Below are 24,984 nucleotides of genomic sequence, written 5' to 3' on the forward strand. Positions count from 1 at the left end.
AACAGGAGTTATTTGGTTTCTGAAAGCAACCGCTTGGAAAGCCCTGTGCTGGTACAACCTGGAGCACGTCGCCGCGGTGCAGTCCTGGCCACGCTGGGTCCCCTGGTGCTTTGAAGCATGTGGTTTCTGGTGGTCAGAAAGCCAAAAAGTCACCTCAGACCCCGTGACCCCCAAAACAGCCCCAACGGCTCAGTTCTGCAGAAATAACGGAGACGTTACAGCCGGGACAACACGCATGGGGAGCTGGGTCCCCAGCTACGAAACTGCACATTTGGAATTACACAGTGAGTCGCAGGTTCACCACACAAATATCTGAGGCTCTTACCTGTATTTGCCGCTCACTTTATTAATAATAAATGGCATAAGCCTTTCTTTGTCAGGAAAACAGATTTAAACCCTGATCTCCAGTATGCAGCCGCACGCAGAGATTTTGCCTGGTATGCTGGAAGGAACGTGACAAACTACAATTTATTAAATAGGTCTCCTCACCTTTTTCATACTCCCAGCAGAAGGTGCTCTGACAGCACAGTTGTGAGAGCAATCGGAGGAAACCAAATCACACAATCATTTAGTACCTGTCCACAAAGATAAGCACGGAGAGGCTTCTGCTCCCTCAGCCTGGCACCCCCCGACGTAATTCCAGCTTTGTCTAAAAGTAATTCAAATGTTCTTACAAGCAACTTCGCACGTTGTTTGAAACCAAAAGCTTTCCCTAAGACTGTGCCAGACTGAAATACCATTAGTGTTTCACCTCCAGAGAGCCGCCTCTTTGAAGATGCTATATCATAAAGAAAGGAGCCAGGAATCAATGGTAAGTAATGTATAGGATTTTCATTATAGTTTCCAGATAAAGAAAACAAATATACACCGGAAAAGGCTCAGAAAGGAACAGCGATTAATGACTGACTCTGAAAGCCAACATCTGCCTGAACTCCGGTCCAAGCTCCAAAATAACTGGGGACAGCTAGAACATTCCCAAATCATAACCAGGGCTTTAATTTTGCCAGGTAACGCCTGCAAGGCGCAGCGACTTGGCTAATTGAGCCGCTATAATTTGTTGAGGAGGGTTCCCTAACCACATTCCCAAGTCTTCAAAGGAGAAACGCTTCCATGTGCTGTGCCCTTAACTCAGGCTGAAGTGTTCAGATTGATAGCACCCGCTCTCCAAATGTTTGGGCTGGGTGGAATAGTTATTAGAAGCCTCTTATTACTACTGCTACATTAGAAGCCCGTCGATCTGCAATGTCCCCAAAAAGCACAGAGACATCAACCTGCCTTCCAGAGAGCTCCCAACTATTTCCCTAATTATCTGGGTTGTTCAATAGGATATCTGGAGATATCTGCTAATTACGACATTGAATTTGTACGCACAACAATATCTAAGTCAGACACTACTCAGCTTTCCCAGTAAATGGAAAAAATCCATTTACTGTATTTGTTTTAGCCAAAGGTATCTGCAGATCTTTAAACCCTCAGAAGTGCACAAAACACACTAATGATAAGCAACTGATTTTCAGCAGAGAAGCAAACGAGCGCCTCAAGAACTTACAGGTACTCCTTGGCTTTAAACGCATGTTTTCACTATTACTGAAGGCAGCAAAAATCCCGTATTACATTTCAGAAAATGGATGTTTCCTTTCTTCGTTCTAGACCTTCAAGTCAAATAAAATACTTGCTGGGTAGTACTAGAAACACGTAGGACACTTCAAATGCCAATCAGACCATTCTGTCCAACGAACAAGCTAAAAGTCACGTTCACGTCTACTTGAAGGACTGAGATTTCTAAGGAGTCTAAAGTAAAATGTTTTTAGCTCTAGCACTTCACAAACACACTCTCACAATATCAAGATCCCACCTTGCATCCAAAAAGCTTTAAACCAGATTTTTAAAAGAACTTTGCGAATTGTTTTGTAGCCAATGAACCAGCCCAGCTCCGCAGTTGTGTGCGGCTGGACAGAGCGATGGACTCTTACCAACACAAAATCAAGGGCTTTTTTTGTGTGTGTGTATGGTTTTTGTTGTTTGCTCGGTTTTAGTGTTTGAAATGTTTCTCCTTCTGCAAATCAACACGTTTGTTCTCAAGTTATTTCACACAGTGTTCAGCATTTTGTAGGCTCGCTGCGTAACTGAAATTTTAACTGAACACTGAAAAACAACGAAAACATTTCCAAAACATTTCCATCTCAGGGCAAGAAAATCAGTTTCATGTACCTGATTAAATGTTTCTGTAAGAGAAAAAAATTACATGTACAGTTTTCTGTCTAAATAGGCCTTGTCTTCACAGCTAACATTTCCTATTCAGATTCCAACTGCAGATCAAAGCTTTAATTTTAAGCTCAATAAGGATGCAAGTTTAATCTCAGGAGACTACGATGCCTTAGAAGTTAAAACATTAAGTGCTGCTACCAACAATCTTTGAGAGATTCCGCTTTTGATAGATCCATTTCTAATGGGAATCACTCAAGTTACTCAACAAGAATTACCAGTTATCTTGGGTGACTTGCAAAACCTTCCCCAGGAACTTGGGTTTTCACTTGAATTTCTAAATAACCTTCTGCACTAATTGCTTTAATAATTTGCTGGCTCTCTGCAATGACTTTCGCTTCTACTTCTTCTCCTCTACATTAATGCACAGTAACTATCACCTTTCCCTTAGTTGCAACAACACGATAAATAGGCTTAATAAGCAGACGTTTCCAAAACATTGTCACTAAGTGATTGTAGCAACATGCACCATGTCGCAATGCCCTTCGCCGTTAATTCCTCTCCTGTAACCAAGCAAACAGCAAAAAAACCACCAAACACAACAAGAATTTATTTTAAATGTGCATTAAATGTCACGCAGAAAGGCAACTGAAGGTTCAAGGAAATGTACATTTGTCAACAGCTGGCCAAAAATCCAAAATATTTCATCGTAATGTCTGTATCTTAAATTACTACTCACAAAAAAAAAAGGCATAATTTGATTTTCCCCTCCATTACCTGCTCTCTTTTGACAGAAACATATTCAGACACGTCCATGCACGTTCATCTGTATCACCCCCCGTAGTTCAGCACCTTCATTTCCCACAGTGCCCTCAAACGACTCCCTGGGAGGCACCAAATTCTTTGCTGCTCAATGTAAACTTATTTTAAGAGCTATTAAGGCCCTGAACTACTGTCTCAATATTTCTTCCCCTGCTTTATGACACAGAAAAGGTAATTAAGCCTGTTTTTAAGGCATTTTCTGGGCACTAAAGGGAAGACGTGCCTGCCCGACTCCCTGTCATTTCAAGGGTACAAGTTTTAATCCTCGTGCGGATCAGTCTCGCCTCCATTCTTCCCAACACAAGATCTGCCGTCTCGCGAGGTTTGCGATTCCCCCTTTGTTACACATCTGAATCACCTGAAAAATATCATGCAAGTAAGGGGAAAATGCTTATTTACAGAGCATTTTCCTAGCTTAGGCAGAGCAGAAATTAAAGACCACCTCAAACACAAACTCTGCTCATCAGGTACCACATGTGGACCCCAGATGAAACACATGCATTTCAATTACAAATTAATATTGGATGCTGCTCTCCAAAAAAAAAGAGCAATTCAAGATTACAACTGAGAGCGAGCAGGGTTCCAACTTCCTAAAATGAGCCTAAAATGATCTAATTCAGCTTCAGTGTGCATTGGATCGGGCCAAAAAGCGGCCTCAGGTTGCACCAGGAGAGGTTGAGGTTGGATGTGGGGAACAATTTCTTCCCCAAAGGGCTGTGGGGCATTGGAACAGGCTGCCCAGGGCAGTGCTGGAGTCACCATCCCTGGAAGGGGTTAAATAGTGAAATTAAAGCTGTCTATTACTACCTTAATTAAGCTGACACAGCCGTATGTGTTAATAATTCCTTGAAGTTTCCACAGCATTCCAATTGACTTTTACATATGTATTTATATATGTAGCAAGAAGGCTGGCAAATAAAGGCCAGGATGGCATCAGCCTGGAAAGGTAAATCCATCATCAGTCGCTGTTTTTGAATGCAGAAATCCCAGCTTCCCTCTGCGCCCACATCTCAGGGCTCTTGCTTAATTTAAGTTTCTAAATCCTTTAAAAAGTGCAGCTACTATTTGCTGTGATGAGGAGAAAACCCAACGTCACCTCAAAAATTATATGTAGCAGTAATGCTCAACTGTTGCTGCCAGGGATATCATACAAAAATATATTCTTACCACTGTCCTGGTTTTGTTAAAAACAAGTTTCTCTTTTAGTGAATTTGCCTGTCAGCTAAAGCTTCGTATCAGCTGCATTTTCCTGGAGAACCAGATCCATGTTTTGGTAAACACAGCAATGGAACGTGAAGTTATTGATAAGCATGGATGGACTTCTCGCAAGAGGTGCAACGAGAAACAGGTGACCAAAAACTGACCAACGGAGTATAACATCCCATTCACGTGATACTTCGTATAAAAGTGGGAGATCACAAGGATCTCGCCCCTTTTCCCTTTTCCTTATGGCCGACATTAGGAGAGGACCTTGCGAGTCGTCCCTGCGAACTGAGGCCAGTGACAGACTGAATCCAGCTCCGGCTGGCTGCAGAGTCCAGTCCAGGACTTCAGGTGCCGGCTCTGCAGTTGCTGGGACTTTCAAGATTGGTTTTGTATATTTTGTATTATTTTCTCTATTCTTATTAGCAGCATTAGTAAAACATTTTTAATATTTCCGACTCTCTTCTCTCTGTCCTTCTGTCCCTCTCAATCGCCTGTCCTGAGTGGGAAGGAGGAAGAGAGGGGAGAGGGGGTTAACAATACATCTGCCACGGTTTTATTGTCACCCCGCAATCAAAACCCTCGATAACCACTCAGTTGCTGTGAGATGAGTTTATTTGCAGTGTCAGGAATGCAGCCATGAGGAGGAAAAGAAAAAGCATTGCTGCTTTCATCTTGATGTCATTTTAATGTTTCACGACGGCAACATACCTGTGACCAATGAAGGAGATTGTTTACCTCTTTAGCTACTTAAATTCTATTTAAATGGGCATTATGAATGATCGCAGAACTAATGAATTTGCCTTCAAAACAGCCCTACAATTTCAGAAGCATTTTGTAGACATGAGAGGCAGCTATTTAACAAGTCTCAAAACAAATATTTCACAAAGCAAATATAGTAAATACATCTCCAATCCCAGGAAGCCATAGTTGGCCCTTTTTAGGTCAGGTTAAGGGGTATATACATGTACTGGCTGAGGATATTTATTTTTTGGTCAATTTTCTGTGAAAATACAAGATTGAAGAATCATGAATTCATCCACGAGTCATTTAGCAAAGCATGAAGAAGTATCTTTGTTTTTTAACGAACCTGTTTGTCCTTAATCTTATTTTTCATTTTTATAAAAGTTTTGTTACAAGATTAGATGGATTTCTTACATTCACTGCCTAACCAATACGAACAACAGCAACAAAAAGGCTTGTGAGATAAACATGTTTTGACATCCTAAAAGACAACAATAACATAAAAATTAAGCGGAGTATTCAAGAATTGCTACATTTTATGACAACAATGATTTGTTACATCTAACATGCATTAAGATCCTAATTAACTTCCATTTCATTTTCCTGAATCCTTTATAGTCTGGCTCCCTCTTTCAATACACCACTGTTAATTGTTGTTAAACGCACCAGATTGTATAATTTTTGTATTCCTCTGTTATTTTTCCATTATTTAGTTCAAGAGCCTAGCAGTATTGTGCACTTTCCACAGATCATTCCTATAGCTGCAAGGAAACATTTTGAAGCGAACACTGATAATTTTGTACTAATGAAGTCTCGAATTGACGAGACTCATCACTAGCACCTTCAGGTTCTGCTCATTTTTGAACTACAGCTGAATTTCCACTTGTTATTTCAGGAAACGTTTATTCTCTGTGATTCTACTGGAAATCAGAAGGAAATAATTTAGAAACACGTAGTTAACTGCTGGCTGAATTCATCAGGCTTCCTGTAATTAACCACACGCTATCACCCAACCACAGAACACCAGGGTGGGAGGGAGCACGAGGACCAGCTGGTCCAACCCTTCTTGGTCACATCTGCTGGGAAATCTATAGGATCATCCATACAGTTCCAGCAGGCCACGTCCCTCGCTTGGTCACTCAAGAACCATTCAATGTACAACACTTTTAATGCCTTCACAAAAATATGGATGAAACAGCGCTCTGGCAGGTGGCAGGTTGTACTGAGATAACCTTCTGTGGGGATTCCCCATGTGACTGTGGCCCGCTTGATTAAATAAACTAAAAGGCACAGTGATCCAGACCGTATCCTTTCTAAACACAATCTATTCTTTTTGCTGTAAATTCTATCCGCTTAGAGGCATCTTCATTTCAGAACACACTTCTTGTTGATAAAGAACTCTAGACATACAGAAACAGTTGTACCGCCCATTTCCACACCTGCCTCTATTCAATCCATCTTTCACAATTCTTATTTATCCAAATGTTTGGATGAGGCCACTCAGCTGCTTTACAGGTTCTGAATTGTTGGAAGACAGCGCATCACTGTGTCTGCCACTCACGGTCTTGCTCCTGTACTAGGAGGTGAAGGAGGCCGATCCCTTGATTCGCACCCATACACTATGTTGATTTTATAACAAATAACAGATAATCTAATCTGGAAGAAAACTACCTAAGTGAAACGAGAAATCTTTGAACGTTATGCCAGTTAATCTCTATCAGAGGTATGCAAAACAAAGAAGGTGGATTTCAAAGCTCTGCAAAGTGCTGAAGAGAATCTCAACAGCCTGATACGAGACCGGTTCTACTGCCCAAGGGCACCTGGGAACCACGGCTGGAAAGCCAGTCCGGGCCTTCCAGAGGTTCCAGAATGCTGATCAACTTACTGGCCGGTTCTTCACACAAGGCTGAATCCTGAACATCCCCACAGGCTTCTGAAGTTGGGCATCCAAATACCAAAGCACCCAAGATTAGGGATCGTTTTGGAAAATGCGATCTGCATTCAGCACATGCCTCTGCAAGCAGCGAACTCACTCTCCGCAGAGCACCATGAAATATATAAATGTGATAAACCTCATACGGAAAAGCCCTGTTCTGTTTGCTTTTTGTCGCGTATAAATAAAAAGCTCACCAGGTTTGCATACTGTAGTACCAAGGATCTTTCTCTAAATTATTTAGACCACGAAGTGACAGAAATGCAAACATCTCACTTACTGTAAGGTGTTGTATCTGTAGGGTCAGGAGGCGGAAAATTTTCAGTGAAGTTGACGTTACACAAGTCCGTGCTACAGCAGCAGAAGCGATATGTTCCATTCTGGATCAGGGAAGGGGTGGTTGTAACTATACACTCCTCAAAGTGACACTCTTGTGGGTCTCCTATATGAGACCAGCAACCTGGAAAAAGAGGGAAATCGAAGAATCATTTTTAAAGGAGGCATAAAATTAATTCTATTGCACGGACAATTAAAGACATCTATAGAAACCCACACATTACCCAGTTAAATGTTTCACAGTGGGGTGAAAACAGTTATCACAATTTGCTTGTCTGATTTCACTACCATGTTTTAAACCAAAAACTCCAGAATTTCTCTTGGAATTTACCACAGCTGAAGAGAAGAAATACAAGCAGCAATAAAGACCAACATCAGAGGTGCCCAGCTGTCAACCTCAATATAACAAAACCCAAACACCTGAGCCTTCTAAGCAGAAATGTGCCATTGCCCTTTGCCCAGGTTGCCTGGAGAGGTGGTGGATGAACCATCCCTGGAGACATCCCAGGCCAGGCTGGACGGGGCTCTGAGCAACCTGAGCTGGTGAAGATGTCCCTGCTCATGGCAGGGGTGGCACTGGGGGAGCTGGGAAGGTCCCTTCAACCCAAACCACTTGAGATTCTAACTGCATAGGATGCTCGTAAATACCAGTTTCATTCAGCATGATACTACGTTAACTTGTTTCCAAGTAACCAAGAGCAGAGTCCCCGAGAACAATAATCCAAACACATCCCCAGCAGCTGCAAGGCCCTTCACCCCTCTCTACCATCACCCTCCCCGCACAACAGCAGCAAATTGACAGCGATAAGTGACAGTTTTGTGCTATGACTGCAATTTCCTTTGTAAACAAACATCCCACCAACATGAGTATACATTTTTCCTTAATGAGACACTTTATTAGCATTACATCAATAGACAACAGCAAAACACTCACGAAAGCCGGCTTCCTCTGGACACCCCACGTAACCAGCAATTTGAGTGTTCTCTCCTTTAACTCTGCATTGACCTCTTTTAGAAGTCATTGACTTCAAACAAACCTTCTGTTCTTATTTAAAATTGCGAAACGGAGGTGTAAAATTACGCATTCATACAACGCACAAACAAAACGTCCAGCTTTGCGTCTTCCGACCCGCTGGCCAGGTCACAGAACAGCGAAAAGAGCAGCAAAAACTACTGCTGAAACATTCCGTACCTTGTTTTACAAGATGTATGTCTCCTTCTCGGGTTTTCTCCCACAGTCCATAGCAGGTACTGCCTTTCATGCACAAAATTGTGCCGTTCTCCTGGGAGATGCGGCTCTCGCTGATCCCATGGTCCTGCTGATACGGGTCTTTAAACGCACACAGACGCTCTTCGCTCTGTGAGGCTTTAAACAAAGAAAATGGGTTTTGTCAGTGATTTTAGGCATAAAAGATTAATTTTAATAAAAATACGACTAAGGTCATACATTCAAAACCATCCTGAATTATACATATCCGTTCTTTATATTGTACTCTAACAGCCAGGAACAAAACCGACGTCTGTCCCAAAGTTGCTTTCATAAAAAGGACAAAAACCTCAGCAGATGCTTGAAAATGAATGTGCAGATGTTTGCAGTTCACAGGTGCAGAACAGAAATTTCCTTGAATAGTCGGCATCACCTGCATCATTTGTCCCCAGGCTCGAGGCGCTCAACCGTGAGCTGGTTTCTCCAGCACCCACACGCGTCAGTTGTTTCCAGATCCTAAACCAAGGTGATCTTTTCAGGCTGCCTACTGAATTCAGAGGGTGTTTCCCACTCTATCGGCCTCGCTCTTCTATCCACACTGACATTTTTGCCCAGCAATGGATCAGTTCGGGCTCTTTCACACAACTTCAGCAACGACCAGCAACAGAAATGCAAACGGCAGAGTAAAACCCACCCACCCGACCAGCAAGAACACTTAATCAACCACCTTCATGTTCTACCCATTTGATTACTGCTTTTTTGTTTATATCACTTCAACAGGAGGACTTGACCATGCTTGATATCCCTCTTTGTCTTTTCTTTAGGATGAGTAAACACAAACAATAAGCTCTTTAGAAAGGCACCGAGTTTGGGATAAATAAATCCTGCATTTGTAGTGAATAGGATATTTAGAATATTTTCATTCATCCCTTGAGCGATTTCATAAAAGGCATGGAAAGCTCGGTGTGTAATTTCAAGGCACTTACGTACTATTTGGTAGTTCAACTCTGCAAATGTCTAATCACAGTCATAATTTGTGCTGTGTATCTCAACAACCAGATTGCATCCAGCTCCTTAACTCCCATGAAAGCACCGGGAGAGAAAAGACACGAGGTGGAGTAGATGGCTCTTTGGGGAAAACAGATTTTGAGCTTAAAATAAATGTATAGCATATGTAAGTGTACATTATTGAAGATCCTGTATGTGGATAAAAGATCTCGCTCAGGATTGATTTATGTGATCATAAAACAGAAGCTGCATTTAGCAAGGCGGACTTAGTGCAAAAAGGCCATTTGTTGTGTCACCAGCACAGACAACCGGGAAACAGCAAGACAAAGCGGGACACTCGGCTACCTGTGTCACCTCGGAAGCTGCCACTGTTCACCGAGGAGCCGGAATTCAGAACCCTGCCCCATCCAAAACAGCAGCGACGCTGTGAGGGTTTTAGATCAGTTTTGTGCGGTAGCTGAGTGGGACTAAGGTTATCTGAGATGCTGGTTGTTTATGGAATGCTGCAAGATAAGCCCTTTCATAACTGGCCTTTATTGCAAAAAAATAAATCAGAATTTGTTAACGGTTGTGCTAGGTGCTGTCCGAACATACACTACAGAAAATAACGGCTGCTACCAAAAGCTCTTCTGATTTTAAAAGCCATATTTCCCTGTAAATTCCTGCAGAGAGGAGGAAGGGGCGAGTGCGGGAGGATCCAACCCCCACCGACAGTAGCTCCTCGGTGGGTTCACAGGTGGAGCGGCAATGCCGGAGAAAATTGGGGAGGGCTTCAGGTGTCCGGAAACTGCCTTGAAGAATAGAATGGATGAGCTGTTTCCATTTCTTTGCATGATTTGGGCAGGTTCCTGCTCTGAGAATCTGGCAGTAAAGCTTTCTTCTTCCAGGCAGTGGAAACCAGTCAGCTCTAAAAACTATGAGTATCGGAACTCTTCTAAGTCAGGCCTTGAAAGCAACCTCCAGCCTAGACTAATATGCCTTAAATATGACAAAAGAAATCCCAGAATGTCAGGGGTTGGAAGGGACCTGGAAAGCTCATCCAGTGCAATCCCCCCATGGAGCAGGAACACCCAGCTGAGGTTCCACAGGAAGGTGTCCAGGCGGGTTTGAATGTCTGCAGAGAAGGAGACTCCACAACCTCCCTGGGCAGCCTGGGCCAGGCTCTGACACCCTCACCAGGAACAAGTTTCTTCTCATGTTTAAGTGGAACCTCCTGTGTTCCAGTTTGCACCCATTGCCCCTTGTCCTGTCACTGGTTGTCACCGAGAAGAGCCTGGCTCCATCCTCCTGACACTCCCCCTTTCCATATTGATCCCCATGAATGAGTCACCCCTCAGTCTCCTCTTCTCCAGCTCCAGAGCCCCAGCTCCCTCAGCCTTTCCTCACACGGGAGATGCTCCACTCCCTTCAGCATCGTGGTGGCTGCACTGGACTCTCTCCAGCAGTTCCCTGTCCTTCTGGAACTGAGGGGCCACAACTGGACACAATATTCCAGGTGTGGTCTCCCCAGGGCAGAGCAGAGGGGCAGGAGAACCTCTCTGACCTACTGACCACCCCCTTCTAACCCACCCCAGGTACCATTGGCCTTCCTGGCCACAAGGGCCCAGTGCTGGCTCATGGTCACCCTGCTGTGCCCAGGACCCCCAGGTCCCTTTCCCCTACGCTGCTCTCTAATAGGTCATTCCCCAACTTACACTGGAACCTGAGGTTGTTCCTGCCCAGATGACAGACTCTGCACTTGCCCTTGTTATATTTCATTAATTTTTCCCTGTCCAGCTCTCCAGCCTGTCCAGGTCTCTGGATGGCAGCACAGCCTCTGCCGTGTCAGCCACTCCTCCCAAATGAAGATATTACCACAAAGACACACAGAGGTGCTGGGGCACCTGTTCTGAACTTCATCTATTTAAGAGAAATCTCACTTTTCAAGAGAAGAGAGATTTTGAAAAAGCAAATTGCAATTGGATGTTTACGTGTTTACCACTGAAAAATTTGCCACCACAGACAACTTGTAGTAGCCACAGATAGGTTGACATTGAACAAAAGGAAAACCTGAACAACGAACTGTAAATGATTTATTGTGAAATGCCTATTGCCCATTCCTCTCAAACTCATGTACCAGAGAAACTATGTCAAAATAATTCAATAATAATACGAACTCAAGCTCCCATTCAGTCATCCAGTAGAGATTTCCAACAAAGACAAGAAGGGAAGGCACCATTCTCAGAAGTTCTACCAAGGGAAAAAAACAAGAGTAGGGCAAGCTCTTCACTTCCCTACCGAAAGGGAAGCCTGTTTTACAATTATATTCATATAAAAATACATCTTGCCGTCCATATGTGGCGTTACAACTGAGTACGGGCGGTTCAAGAAATAATCTAAGAAATGCTGAATGTTCTGGTGTGTCCTGCTTGGCTGCCGTGCTCGGCGTGTCTGATCACCACGTGTGCGTCTCCAGGCCTGGCCTCGGGCCGACCCAGAAATCGCGTTGTCATATTCCAAAGGGAGGATGGGGAGAGAGACCACGTTCAATCGCTCTCCTGAAATCATAAAGGAACTGGGAATTGCCCTTAGTTTCCCAAGGCCGCTACGCAGTCTCAACACAAAGCCCCAGGGCTTCAGGAATTTCCTTCTGGCGTACGGCTCAGGTTTTTATATGACTACAGACTTACTGCTCATCAGTTCTATAGTTAGAAAAATTAAAAAACAACAAACCACACACCACAAAATCCCAGGTTGTTACAGGAAAATATTATACTGAAGTTTTCAATATTTTCTCCCTGTAACCATACTGCTATTTCCAGCTGCTCGGGAACATAGAAGTGATTCACACAAATACACGAATTCTGGATGTTTGTGGTGGTTCACTACAAAACCACCCTGAGATGTTTATTATTTGAATGTTTGCCTTCATCCCCCAAAATGGATATTTCTGAAACAGCAAAGATCAAAAGAAAATTTCAAGTGTACATACTGTCTGTGTCAGAAATCACATATGCTATTAAAACACAATTCATCCATACTGGGATGAGTTTAAACACATGAACATATTTCTTTTCGTATACTAATTCTTCCACGATCACTTTGCGTTCTAGGAAAACATGATTACTGAAAACAATTACAACAGAAATACCCAAAGTTACAGGAACCCAACTGCAAATCCTTCGAACATGAGTCATAATTCATTAATAGCGTAGGAAGCCGGTCCCATCGGTGCTCACCCCACGCTTCCTGCCCTGTGTCTATTCAATGCAGCGCGTGGAATTCGCATCCAGCGCAAAGGGAGGAAAAGGGACTCGGATGTTCCTCAAAACGCCCCAAAGAATCACCCCGTGTTCTGACTAAAAATAAATCAATAAGCACGCAAACGTTTGCCGCTCTGTCATTAATGCCGGGCAACACATTTTCTATTGCGGCAATCAAGACAAAAAGAACCTGAGCATTTGTTTGCCTGTAATGAGATTTCTTTAAATACAGGCCGGCATATATTCAGCTGGTAACCTCATTAGGCCACAACAGATTTTTTTGAAAGGACTAAGGTTTGGGGTTTTTTTTCTGTAACTTGTCCTTTGAATTCGTGAGATTCTCATCAGAGCGCCCATAGACACTAACCCGTGTTTTCTTTGGGCCCTGTCAGCTCTCTATGGAACTCTTTTATTTACACAATACGGGGAATCATCATGGGCCTCAAGGCAGGGATACGAGACAGCACGTGTCTCTGTAAAGCACACTATTAAAGGGAAGGCAATTAAAGTAACATACATCAAGAGGCTCCTTTGAGCGTATCCTTTCAACTACCGATAGCCGAATTCTGACGTGATGAACAGAGAAAGAGAATCTTGAAGAAACATCACTTAGCAAGCACTTTACTGCTGCTTTTTTCATCTTTTTCTCCTCAGAGGCTTTAACTACAACTATTTCTAAATGTGTATACATTAATATAAAAATCTTTCACAAGCAGAGGTCTCTTGAAGGAAATAATTCTTCTACAGAAAGACCATGCTTCATACTAACAAAATGAGGAAATAAACATCGCAATCACTAAAGCTCCTCCTGTATCTTATACCTCAAGCTATATGACAAAATCGATGTTGACAATAAAACCCTCGCCATTTATACTCAACATTAAAAATCTGGAATAATCGGTTCTCAGTACTGCACGATCCTTGGCCTTCACTCATGGAAATTATTTTGGTTTTGTCTGTTTTTGCTATGTAACATGGCAGTTGCAAATGGCGGCAATGGCACAGAGTCACTGCTGCCCTGGGCAGCCTGTTCCAATGCCCCACAGCCCTTTGGGGAAGAAATTGTTCCCCACATCCAACCTCAACCTCCCCTGGCGCAACTTGAGGCCGTTTCCTCTGCTCCTGGCGCTTGTTCCTGGGGAGCAGAGCCCGACCCCCCTGGCTCCAAGCTCCTTTCAGGCAGTTCAGAGATCAGAAGGTCTCCCCTCAGCTCCTGTTCTCCAGCTGAACCCCCAGGTCCCTCAGCCGCTCCCATCACACTTGTGCTCCAGCCCCTCACCAGCTCCCTTCCCTTCTCTCAACTCGCTCCAGCACCTCAGGGTCTTCCTTGAGCCCTCAGGTGATTTTAGTGCCCTTGGTGGCGCCATTTTGTGTGTGAGGCGATCCCGCCACCCCTGGTGCCACCAACTTGAGCCCTGAGGTGATTTTGGTGATGCTGGCACCACCATTTTGTGCACTGAGGTGTTCTCGCCACTCCTGGTGCCACCATTTTGAGCCCTGAGCTGATGGGCCAAGAACTGCCCCCAGGATTCGAGGTTTTATCTCCCCAGCTCCCAGCACAGGGACGGTCACTGCCCTGGGCCAGCTGGCAACACTGATACCAGCCAGGATGCTGGTGGCCTTTTTGGCCACCTGGGCACACTCTGGCTCATGTTCAGCCACTGTCACCAACACCCCCAGGTCCTTTCCCAGCCGCTGTTCCCCAGCCTGCAGCGTTCATGGGGTTGTTGTGACCCAAGTGCAGGACCCGGCCCTTGGCCTTGTTGAACCTCAGTCAACCGGCCTCAGCCCATCGATCCAGCCAGTCCAGATCCTGCTCTGGAACCTCCCAGCCCCAGCAGATCAGCTCTCCCACCCAACGCCTCCGCCCAGATGCATCCGCCATACCAGGAATTTCATGAATTAGAATTCATGTAAATAGAGACGTATGGGGTGGGCAAAAAAGTAAACAACAGCCAACTCAGATTCTTCAGTGAAGGCCTTGCTCTCCTTTCCCCAAATTTACTCTCAAAGAAGTGTCACCTTAGAAGAACCCAGCTGCAGTGAGAGCTATGGCATGGCACAGATTTATTGCTACTGGCCGACAAATCACGGAGTCCCCAAACGCTGGCAGATTTTACGCAAAAATATCTGAGCTTACTGCACATAAACTGTGTCACTGCCTTATTTGCACAGCTTTATAAATGTTTCTGAGGATAACCAGACCACCGTGCTGTGCAAACCTCATCCGAATCCGGCGTTACCACAGAAGGAAAGTTTCATCCAACTACTAAGAGTACAAGATCAAGTGGCGAGAAAGCCGGGCAACACCTGTGTTCTGGCATAAAATCCGCTGGGACAAAATTAGAAGAATTTCAAGCAAATTTGAACCACCTATGCCTCCCTAAATGATTCAGCATTTTGCAGGTAAGGCATTTGTTTTTATTGTCTAGGTCTGTCTAGTTCACGGGTTTCTTCCATCTTTTTCCCCTATGTTAAATTACTATTGATTTTTAGCAAGACAGAATTAAAATGAAATGTATACAACAAAGAGGTAGGGGAAGAAGGTTATCAATCTGTCCAATATGAAATTTCTCAATATGTCACCTGCTAGCAGTACAAAACCCACTCCGGTATGTTAACATTGTCTCAGTTCAGTGATTCCATAGGACTGACGACAATTCATCACACAACTTTTCACCCAAGAAACAGTTAAAGGCTTTGCAGCAAGAGATTATGGCGGGTTTGGGGATTTTTTTTAATGCTGTAAAAATCATACAGTGCCATAGCATTTAAGCATTGACTTTGCTAGCTTTAAAATACTCATCTTTGCCATCAGACTTAGACTTATAGCCAGCTCACAGCCATTTACATTTAACCTTCTGAAAGTCTGAATATTACAGGTTTTAAACAAATTTTTAAAAACAATGTTCACTTCCTAAACGCCTACATCTCTATCCAGAGAAAAATCACGGCGTTCATATTACTGTTTAGCAATTATGTCGTAACGCTCTTGGTCACACATAATCCTTTCCAGTGGCCGGGGACTATTCACAGACCTGAATTTTTCCTCTTTGCCCCAGGCTGGAGCTCAGGGATTTTTTTCTGGGTCTGAGTGTCTGGCTTCTGTTTATTTGGGCTGTCAGGGTGAAGTATCTGCAGGAATAACACAGGAAGCTGTGCAGCAAAAGCAGCAGCAAAGCGAGCTCGCCATGCGGCGTTTCTCCTCCACACTCCGAGAGAACCAACTGCCCAGAGCAAAATCAATTCTTGCAGAGGCTACTTTAGATCCCATTGAAAAAAGTCTGTTACCAGACCTTATCTAATATATATATATATATCCCCACGTAACATACTCACTTTTCTAGCAAGCAGAGATACCATTCCTACTGCATCTACTTGAAAACTCTTCAGCAGCTTCAGTTTGGAGACAGACAGTCCCCATACAGCCCGTCTTTTACAGCATACTACAAAAATCCTTCCTATAAACATTTTCAGGAAACTTATACCACTGGCAAAGCGCCGGACCATTGGAAAACTAGCAAACACTCTGGGACCTGAAGCTAGAAGTTCCAAAATCATCGTATTTTGCACTTAGGAATCCGCACTGCCTTAATTTACCCAATGCAAGGTGAAATGCAGCTCGCGCAGAGGACAGAACATCATCAAGGACTAGCAAGAGATTGTGGGAACTCGGACCCACTTCAAACACCCTCCTCTGGGTTCCTTTGATGTATGGAATTAATTGCGAACTACACGTGTTTATGGGTGTTTGTTGAACTGGGCAAACCCAGAAAATACTGACTTTTGCTGCTGTTAGACTTCAAGGTTATCAGCCCACTGAACAGAGGTCACTGTTCATGGGTTTCTTGGTGTTACCATGCGTAACTTGTTAGAAGTTTATGGGCAAAGCACTGAAATGATTAAAATCAATTAATACATTTTCTTTACGCATTAATTTAAATCTTTGTTGTACCAAGAACAAGTTCATCAGCTAAGGAAGTGATATAAGCTGACATTCGCAAAACTTGTACAGTCAGAAAAATCAGTGTCTAGTCAAGACAAGCTCTTCATTAGAAAGCAATATAACTTTCAGTAAACATTTAAATAGCAGCTTTAATGGAATTCAGATCAGCTTTATTAATTTGTGTACTTGTTTTCTAGCCAACTGGCTCTAATTTATGAAAACTAAATTATAACATGGAAAAACACTCATGTTTGCACATGCGTTAGTAAAGTTATGTTTCTTTATCAAGAATACAGTGCTGTACAGATTACTGGCTATTTTAAATAAGCCATACATACAAAGTAGGTTTCCCATCCTTTTTAATAGATTTGTATAACGGAAATCCTATTTGCAACCTCCCTCTAAAGAAGAGATCCTGATCCAAACCTGAATTACTTGACATGGTGATAAGCCAGATAAGAACACTTTCTGGTGATCAAAAAGCAAATCCTTCCAATGTTAAATGAATTTAAGTCCAAGTTTTTTGCTAAACTGTTTTAGAACAGACATGCCTTATTTCTTCTTTCAACAAAACACAGCTATCAAAAAAGGGAAAATCCCACCAGCACAGTGAAAACACGCAACTCACAACCTGAATATGTGCTTTAGCGTCTTCAGGCGAGATATAATTTATTCTACAATATTCACCAAACACATTTACAGGATCAGACAGGTTTTCAGAATCTCTGAGACAAACTAATACTGCAATCAAAGGATTAGCGAACCAGCTGCTATGTGCCCTTCCAGCTGATTATCATAGAGTGCAGACAGCCCGCTTGCTTGGGAAACGCCTGCAGGAACCTTTGGCAGAGCAGGAAAACGTCACCTTAACTCGTTACTTTATTTATCGCATTAAAAAACTGAACTTATGGAATATAAACAGTACGCTGGTTTAGAACATCTGAAGTGATCAACTTCATTCACAGTAAAAGGTGACAAAATGGATTGCAGAACACTTGCATTCAAAGGTAAGGATGCTGCGCAGCCAAGGTTGGACTTTTCAGTCTTCTCCCCAAATCTTACTAAAAACCAAACTGATGCCAAAATTCATACCTTATCAGATGCTAGGATCAAATTGTGGAAAAAAAAAATCATTTGGAAGCTCCAGGTTTATCTTCAAAATATTTTCAAATAGCTTTTCAGTTCACACGTAGAAAAAATTTGCCAAATACAAACTCTCAATATCTCTCAATAAAAAGAAGTGCCCTTGTTATTAGTGTTCAAATAGTCAGTTATGCCCAAATGCTTTCCTCCTTGAGGCTACGAGAAAGAATTATTATTGTTATTATTATTATTCTGGCGGGAGACTGAGCCCCAACCACACAGGAAAGCAGCAAAACTCGGCATTCAACAAGATATTGAAGCGTTTACAGCGCTGCTTACCAAAATCAGGAAACCTCTTTGGTTTTCTACTCACATCTTACTAACACTTTGCCTTCGTGTTCTTTCACTGTCTTTCTAAGCTGCACTGCTGGTCATGGGACAACGTTTGCATCGCTCCCGCTTGATACAACTAGGAAGGAAAGCTGACATTTATTAACTATAAAGAAAATTCCGAGGTGAAGGAAATGACAGTAGTGATTCATTCGTCTGGTAAAACCACTCCTTTCGATGACACTGAAGTGAAGCCATCCATACGGCCTCTGCATCTTGGATGAGTCAGAATTTCACAGCCCGTCACAAGCAGACAGGCTGCCCAGGGGAAATACAGAGGCATAAACATGCACTGGTTATTCAAAGCACGGCTTTCCAGAAAGCTTTTAGATTAGACGGATTATTCCTCCCCTGCTCGCTGCTTCTCTAGTTTGTCTTCTTTCCCTCACCTTCTGGGGATTTAAAGGTATTTGAGCGTTCTCTGCAGGAGATGAAACAACTGCCATTCCCAGTTTTCCAACGCTCTGAATGAGGCAGAGCAGTTAAACAAAAGCAGCTTACCACAGTTTTATCCTCGGCTTCTTCGTTTACAACGTGGTTATTCTCCAAATCCCGCTTGCTGTCTCTGTCTCAGAATACTGAAAGGTAAACCTCTCAGGTCGGCAAGCTCTTTTCACCCCTATATAAAAGTTCTTGAAATCCTCCTTCCCACCCATCCACCCAAGTGAAGATTGTGAAGAGGGTCTACACACAAGTTCATTCACACCTTCTTGGGCTTCTTTATTTTTCAAAGGTGCATTTCCCATTCACCGTGTTTTTGCTCTAAATTGTGGTTGCATGTCACCAGGATAACGAGGATGAGAAAACAGGAAATACTTTGGCTGATGTGGGTTTTAAGGTTACCCAGTTACTGTATCCCTCAGGAACCAGAAAGCAGTGAGAGAACGTAAAGCAAAGAAGCTCCCAACAACAGAACCAGCTGGATTTCGCAGAGGAGAGATAGCCGCTCGTGCTCAGCATCAGTAATCCTTCCCCAAGAAAAACGCTGGCTGATACCCGAGTCTTCTCTGTACCAAGGCAGGAAGGTCCTTCGTCTTTATTTCTACCGCAATGCACGTCCACAGTGAAGACGCAAGTTCCCCTTTTTTGAACCATTAAAGAAGGATCCACAACCCCCCTGCACACACGGGTGTTCAGCTGACAAACCGCACAGCTCCACCGCGGCCGTCTCCAGCCTCTGACCCACATCCACACTCTGGCCTTTTTTACCCTGAGTCGTTATTCTGCATCTTTATTCTGTCTATAAGTAAACCAAGACAGGAACCGACACATGCTTTCATCCAAGGATCACAGCACCCTAGGATGCCAGGGGTTGGAAGGGACCTGGAAAGCTCATCCAGTGCAATCCCCCCATGGAGCAGGAACACCCAGCTGAGGTTACACAGGAAGGTGTCCAGGCGGGTTTGAATGTCTGCAGAGAAGGAGACTCCACAACCTCCCTGGGCAGCCTGGGCCAGGCTCTGCCACACTCACCAGGAACAAGTTTCTTCTCATGTTTAAGTGGAACCTCCTGTGTTCCAGTTTGAACCCACTGCCCCTTGTCCTGTCACTGGTTGTCATCCAGAAGAGCCTGGCTCCATCCTCCTGACATTCCCCCTTTCCATATTGATCCCCATGAATGAGTCCCCCCTCAGTCTCCTCTTCTCCAGCTCCAGAGCCCCAGCTCCCTCAGCCTTTCCTCACACAGGAGATGCTCCACTCCCTTCAGCATCTTGGTGGCTGCGCTGGACTCTCTCCAGCAGTTCCCTGTCCTTCTGGAACTGAGGGGCCACAACTGGACACAATATTCCAGGTGTGGTCTCCCCAGGGCAGAGCAGAGGGGCAGGAGAACCTCTCTGACCTACTGACCAGCCCCCTTCTAACCCACCCCAGGTACCATTGGCCTTCCTGGCCACAAGGGCCCAGTGCTGGCTCATGGTCACGCTGCTGTCCCCCAGGACCCCCAAAAACATTAAGAAAGATCAAAACTGTCCTAGTTACTGTCGTGTTGCCTACTCCTACAGAGCACTTCTCCAAGTCGCTGTTCAGGGCAGGTTAAGACCTCATGGACAGTAATTTCTTCAGTGTTCAACGAAAGCACACTGGGCAGAGGCTGCAATATGCGCTGTCTTGCTGAGCTGTGCTCTGGGATCCGCCATCAGCATCTGTTTGCGACAAGCAGTCAAATCCCGTGGGATCCGGGCACGCACTCCCCAGCACCTTCTGCTGAGCATGAACCAACACCTATCCTGTGCTGGCACAAGCACCATCGGAAAAGGATCAAGAATTTTGTCCATTATAAACCAAAACTTATTCTTGGCAGAGGGATGAACAGAACATTTTATACCGTTTGCTTGATATGCATCAATTCATTTAAAAAATTCCACACAAGCCACCATTTAAAGCTAAATGAGTCTGAGGCTGTCAATTTTTATTTTCTTAAGCTTTCTATGTGTTCAAAGAAAATAAGTACTGAAAAACATCACTGCAAGCATCACTATAGCAACTGCACTTCTTGAAGGTTCCTTGATGCAATACGCTTGGATTCCAGATGGAACAAAATGCCATGTCTATCTTGCCTTTTACAAGGTGCCTCTTTCTTCCAAAGCCTCCAATGACTAGCAGGGACATTTGCTGCAGAATTGGCTCTTGCAGAGACCACACAGACTCAAGATAGATAAATTCACTTATTTTCACAGTTGTGAAAACAAATAAAACAATCGATATCATGACATCTGCACCCAAACGCCTGTGTGAAACGTCACCAGAACAAGAAAAGAATTACACAAGGCGTTTATTCAAGTCTCTTTACCACCCAAGGGTTGACCTCATTCAAGTCAGCGGCAGTTTTGCCCCGGATTTTGGCAAAGGAAACTCCTGTGGTAACGCAGCTCCTTGACTCACCTCACTGCACCCCAAGTATTTTGGAAGCGTTCACTAGACCTGCTGCCTATCAGCTCTGCAGTTGGTATGAAGGGCTGTGCGTCCTGGGGTGAAAATCTCAGAAATCAGTAATTAAAAAAGGAAAATACAACAACATCCCCCCCCTCATGCTACTATGGAGATCGTCAACTGATCTAGGGCTGTTTTACCTGTAGGAGAAGGCGGAAGGCTGGGGGTAAAGGCACCACATATTTGTATTTGTTGTACAGCCATCCAGGGATGAATGAGAGATCGCTGTGAATTTTGTTAATTGGTTCCACTGTGTGAAATTCAGCATTATGGAAGCAAGAACAACCAAAAGATGGTTTCGGGTGCCGCTACGAACTATAACTGCCATTACAATATCCAAGTAAAAATGAACACTCCACCAAAATGGATCAGCTCTCCACTGCATTCCCATCGTCAAAACCAATAAAACTCCTGATGGATTCTCTGGCTTGGCCCCTATTCAAAAATAATTAAGATGACACTCATCTGTCTCTTGTCCAATCTTTTTATGAGTTTGCACGAGCCACCCCCCAGTTCCAAGGTGAACTTGGGGTATTTCTTGCACCTCCCTGGCCCAAAGGACCCGTCCGGAGGCCGGTGCAAGGCATGGTGAGCGGGCACAGCATGGACAGGACCCTGTGAACCCTCGTTTCCACACAGCAACGCAGCTCTGCACTGGTGACATCGGGGTGCCCTGCGCATTCAGCCCTTTGGTTCCTATGAGTGCACGAAAAACCATTTCCGAGCTGAGAGAGCAGAAAAACGGGGACAGCAGTTCTCTTTCGGAACAGAAAAATCAATAATGGAGGGAAACGTACAGGTCAAGGAATTAATCAGTATTAATAGCAATGGGAAACATTTCTTAAACTGTTGTCCTAATTCTTACATCAAACAGCTAAACAAAAATTATTTTGTAAATTATATACGTGGAGCTTTAGTTACTAAACGCAAATCCAGACATGCAAATTTGATTACGCATTTCTGGCGTGCTCTCAAGGCGCAGAAAAACGCCACATGTACTCATCTGCACAACCTCAGCTAGAGATGATTCACATCATAAGTATCCAGAAACTTGAATTTTTATTTCTTTACTGATCTGAACAAGTTCAAGGAAATCACTTCTCACTTGTGGATATGTTGTGAAGAAAGCAAAACTCTAAGGAAACTACTTCGTTCTAACTATCTCCACTACTTTCAGATACAAAGAATGCACGTGGGACCTACAGCTGTAGAGCCCCCAGCCACAAAAAATGGCTCTAAGGCCCTGCAGTGTGATTTAGATTCTGCCAAGGAAAGCTACCACCTTTTGAACAGATATTTTTAGAGAAATGTGAAAGATATTTAAGGCAGCAACAAAAGCCCTGTGATGATCTTTGGTTTTATTTTCTACGTCACCCATTCTAGCATTACTATACAATGAGCCGCAGTGGTTGGCCATACTTTTCCTATATGCTATTGACCTGTGGAACGTCTGTAGTACTAACACAGTCAATATTCAGCGCTATATTTGCAATTTTGATCTTTTGACTACGTTGTTTGAAATATTGATGAAGAAACCTAGGGAGAGCAACAGCCATTAGCTGTACCTGCTCCCCACTTCGAGACTCGCGACCCCCCCAAATTAAACTGACGTTCCACATGAAATTGCCGTCAGCTCAAGTATTCCAATTACTTCCAGGAGCTTCAGTAAGCCCAGTGTCTCGACAATAGCAACAACTACCTTCAAGTCATCCTCCCTGCTACCCAAAAAGAGAACTACAGGTCTGAACCAGCAAACTGCACCTCCACAAAGAGGTTTTGATGAAATTGCAGTCTGAGGGGCCATGTGTTGGCTTTACGAATATTCTGGCTCATTATCAGGTTCTGTTCTCAAAACAGAAAACGGCACTGTAGAAATTTTGCCATAAACCCGGTAGAACCATCAACAAAAGCCGCCATTTATTTCTGCAGGTAGAAGAGGCTCCCCAGCTGTGCTGAGAACGCCATCGTTTTCCTAAATAAACCATTAAACCCATTAGGAGAGTGTAATTTCGAAAGAAGAGTCTGGAAAAGTGTTGGTTTTGCAAATTTGCTAAACAAGCCAGTAAATAGTACCTCTCACAGCTGTTGTGACTCCTTTGCAGCTTCCCCCTACCATCTTTTTGGGCACTTTTTGGTAAGAAAGACAAGACAGAAGAGACCAATTCGGACCCATCCAAGCAACACACTCGTCCAATTCCCTGCTCAAACCAACTCACATTTAACAGCTCAGCTACGCCAAACTATTCCGGGTTGTCTTTGCACAGACATCGCAGGGCACAGTTTGGAACAACTCAGCTCCAAACATTCAGCAGGCACCTTTTAAATGAAAAGCTTTTTATATCGGTGCTGCTCAGAGCTAATGTGGCTTTTGGAAAGCCTTAAATCTTACCCAGTTCAAAATTATAGGTTAAATATAGAAGGAAAAAAAAACAGCATCCAAGTTGAAAATTAGTTTGTCCAGCAAAACTTTAGTTCAGAAAGTGGCCTTTTGTGATCTCTTGAAAAACCGCAGTTTCCTTGGTTACTGAATACTGCAGAAAAGTTCCAAATTACCTGAGGCCTTCTCCACAACTGAAAAGAAAAATAATAGATTGAAATATATATTTTTCGGAAATAATTTACAGCTGGCAAAGAATGGGAAATGTGAAAACCAGCCCTTATTTTTTGAAGGGGGTGATGTTTCCATCTTTAACACATAGAATCACAGAATGATTTAGGTTGGAAGAGACCCTCAAGATCACAAAGTCCAACCGTTACGTTAGTTCTTGTTTGATTTAGAATACACAAGCAAATGCTAACACAACTAACGATGTTTGCATATAGTGCTATTCAAGTCAGCCGACATTTGATGCAAAAGAAACTCTCATTTAAACTGGTAGAAATCTAGCTACCTATTATTTAATATTTGAAACAAAAGTAGTCAAGTTCTGATTTCTTTTCTAAGCATCACACATTGGGAAAAATCACTACGACAGGAACTAACTTCTCCAACACAGGAGGTTCTGCCTTTAAACAAGTATTGAAGTCCTCCACTAAAGAAACACCACAATAATTAGTGACGCTATGCGACAGAATTTGCTCAATGTAAGGTCCGCTCATACTTCCGCATTTTTTTAATTCTAATCATTTTCATGCTTCATATCCGTATTTTAATTACTTCCTTTTCTAACTACAAGCTATTTTTAAAAAAACATTACAGTACAACTAACTATATAATAACAGCGGCATCTCCGCTGACGTTTCCTGCCCTCGCTGCTGATCCTTCTCTTTACCATCTAGTCCTGCAGGCCGTTCTCAGCCCGTCTTTACACACGTCGATTATATACACACAGTAAGTACACTGCATTTAGCAAAGGCACTTACTCTTCAAAGCTTGAATTAAAAGAGATGGCTACGCTCTGCCTGTAATAGCTAAAGAACACACCAAGTCAACCCTAGGCCAGGCCTAGCACGTGCGCTCTCCACCCAGCGGGCCTTGCCCATGGAACAAGCTTTCTCAAAGCTACGGGAGGACGTTCCTGCTCCGGATTCCTGCGTTTCACCTCGTTGTTACAGAAATACAGCAAGATGCTGCACGCGATAAAAGATACGGGTGACGTTTGACGAGCACAAAGTGCTACGGACAACAGGGACCGACCCCTCACGGCCCAAGGAGGGCGTGAGGCCTTGGTGTTGGGTGAAACCCTGCGCTGGGATAACTTTGCAAAGCAAAGCAGTTAATTAAATACAGCAGTGACAGCACCAACAGGGTGTGGGAGATCGGAACAGCAAACAAAGGAGCGCGGACAAGAGAATGAGGAGGGAGGGGAAGGGACACCAATATCAGTCCATCCTCCCAAAAAGCAGCCAGGTTACCTTAGCTGGCCCAATCAACTCCTACGTTAATCACAAACTATATTTCAATTTGTGCGTAATGCTGCTGATGTGTAAAGTC

The 24,984-nt window shown here is 43.7% G+C and overlaps 1 protein-coding gene across 2 annotated transcripts in view; it reads right to left on the minus strand.

Annotated features, from left to right (window-relative positions):
- Positions 1 to 24,984, minus strand: part of BMPR2 (bone morphogenetic protein receptor type 2) — an 80,063-nt gene that overhangs the window by 36,173 nt on the left and 18,906 nt on the right. For both annotated transcript variants that reach the window (XM_071811500.1, XM_065841473.2), the window contains exons 2-3: positions 8,436 to 8,609; positions 7,188 to 7,367 (exon numbers count right to left, since the gene is read on the minus strand). In XM_071811500.1, coding sequence (XP_071667601.1) covers positions 7,188 to 7,367; positions 8,436 to 8,609 — 354 coding nt within the window. The remainder of the gene's footprint in view (positions 1 to 7,187; positions 7,368 to 8,435; positions 8,610 to 24,984) is intronic.

The sequence above is a fragment of the Patagioenas fasciata genome, chromosome 7 (genome assembly GCF_037038585.1).
Source record: "Patagioenas fasciata isolate bPatFas1 chromosome 7, bPatFas1.hap1, whole genome shotgun sequence".
NCBI classification, from domain to species: Eukaryota; Metazoa; Chordata; class Aves; order Columbiformes; family Columbidae; genus Patagioenas; species Patagioenas fasciata.